Genomic DNA, 1715 nt, shown 5'->3' with positions numbered 1-1715 from the left:
TTTACACTTTTCCTCTTGCAATTAATAATTATCTTGTAAAGAGATAGTTTGAGACTATGTAAATTTCTTACTCTCTCCAAGAAAATATTCAATGACAATGTTCATTCCATCAAGAGCACTTTCATTGGGAAAGTGAACTGTTACAATGCTTCTGAGAATCAGTTTAACACTATTCATCGAAAGTTGTACTTTTTAACACAGTAAATTTACTACAGCAAGTGAGCTTTAAACAAAAATCAAAAATATAATTAAATATTTCTATTCACAAACATTTCTAGTCACAAATTTCTATTCACAAATATTTCTATTCACAAATTTCTATTCACAAATACTGTTATTCATAGTAGTAAAAAATTAAAAAGGATCTAAACATCTAACAGAAAAATGGCTAGCTAAGTAATAGTACATCCATAAGAAAAAATATTTTACAACTGATTACAATGAAGTTGTTGAAGATGGGAACCAGTTAGAATGACTCTAGACCTAATAAGTCCTTTATCTCGTTCTACCCTTCAGTTTGGACTCAGCATCATTCTAAACCCAAGGATCAATATCAAGACTCAGGCTCTATTTCTCATCTAGTTTCATTGTCCTGATCCACAGCCTCTTCATGGCCCTCTTCATTTCTGCATTTCTCAGGGAGTAGATGACAGGGTTGAGGAGAGGAGTGATCACTGTGTAGAACACGGCCACCATCTTGTCCACAGACAGGGTGGTGGAAGGCCTCAGGTAGATGAAGGTGCAGGGCCCAAAGAACAAGACAACCACGGTGATGTGAGAAGCACAGCTGGAGAGGGCCTTGCGCCTCCCCTCTGCAGAATGGTTCCTCAAATTGATCAGGATGATGATATAGGAGGACACCAGGAGGAGGAAGGAGAAGATAGAGAATAATCCACTGTTGACAAACACAATTATCCCCTCCACAGAGGTGTCAGTGCAGGCAAGCTTGAATAAGGGATGGAGGTCACAGAAGTAGTGGTCAATCACATTGGGACCACAAAAGGATAATTGGAGAGTAACAATGATCTGAACCATGGAGTGAAAAAAGCCCCCAAGCCAGGAGCCAGCCACCAGAAGGCGACACACAGGCCGGCTCATGATGGTTGTGTAGTGAAGGGGTTTGCAGATGGCCACATAGCGGTCACAGGCCTTTACCGTGAGCAGGAAGATCTCAGTCACACCAAAGAAGTGGAAGAAGAATATCTGAGCCACACAGCCCTCCAGAGAGATGGTTTTAATCTTGGCAAGTAAGTCTGTGATGAATTTAGGGACAACAGTAGAGGAGTAACTGATCTCCACCAGGGACAGGTAGCTAAGGAAGAAGTACATGGGGGACTGCAGACTCTTACTGACACTGACCGTCACAACGATGAGGCCATTGCCCATCACTGTGACTAAGTACAGAGGAAGAAACACCACAAAGCACACTCTCTGCACTTCTGGATCCTGGAAAAGACCAGTGATAATTAACTCAGTCACATTATTTGTACTCGCCATGGAATCGATTCAGATGTGCTAGGCATGAGCTCCTGAGAGACCTGCAATAAAACACACACTGATTATAACCAATTCACCTCATTTATAGCATGCTAGACAGTGTAAACCACTTTACAATAAAAACTTATCACAAACTCATTTGTTTAGCCTATATGTTCTTCCTAAGCATTAAATATTAGCAATCTAACAAGAGTTTATATATTAGAAAATAAATTATC

At 40.3% G+C, this 1715-nt stretch overlaps 1 protein-coding gene across 1 annotated transcript; it reads right to left on the bottom strand.

Annotated features, from left to right (window-relative positions):
• Positions 1–567: 567 nt before the first annotated feature.
• Positions 568–1500, bottom strand: LOC131395686 (olfactory receptor 4B1-like). The gene has a single exon (XM_058527526.1). The coding sequence runs from the start codon at positions 1495–1497 to the stop codon at positions 568–570; it is 930 nt and encodes a 309-aa protein (XP_058383509.1). The 5' UTR covers positions 1498–1500.
• Between the last annotated feature and the right edge of the window lie 215 nt (positions 1501–1715).

The sequence above is a fragment of the Diceros bicornis genome, chromosome 31, assembly GCF_020826845.1.
Source record: "Diceros bicornis minor isolate mBicDic1 chromosome 31, mDicBic1.mat.cur, whole genome shotgun sequence".
Taxonomy (NCBI): Eukaryota; Metazoa; Chordata; class Mammalia; order Perissodactyla; family Rhinocerotidae; genus Diceros; species Diceros bicornis.
The sequence above is the reverse complement of the archived record's forward strand: the minus strand, read 5'-3'. Positions and strand labels throughout refer to the sequence as shown.

Excerpts from the sequence above, each read along its gene's own strand:
- LOC131395686 (XM_058527526.1), bottom strand. The coding sequence starts at position 1,497 with ATGGCGAGTACAAATAATGTGACTGAGTTAATTATCACTGGTCTTTTC.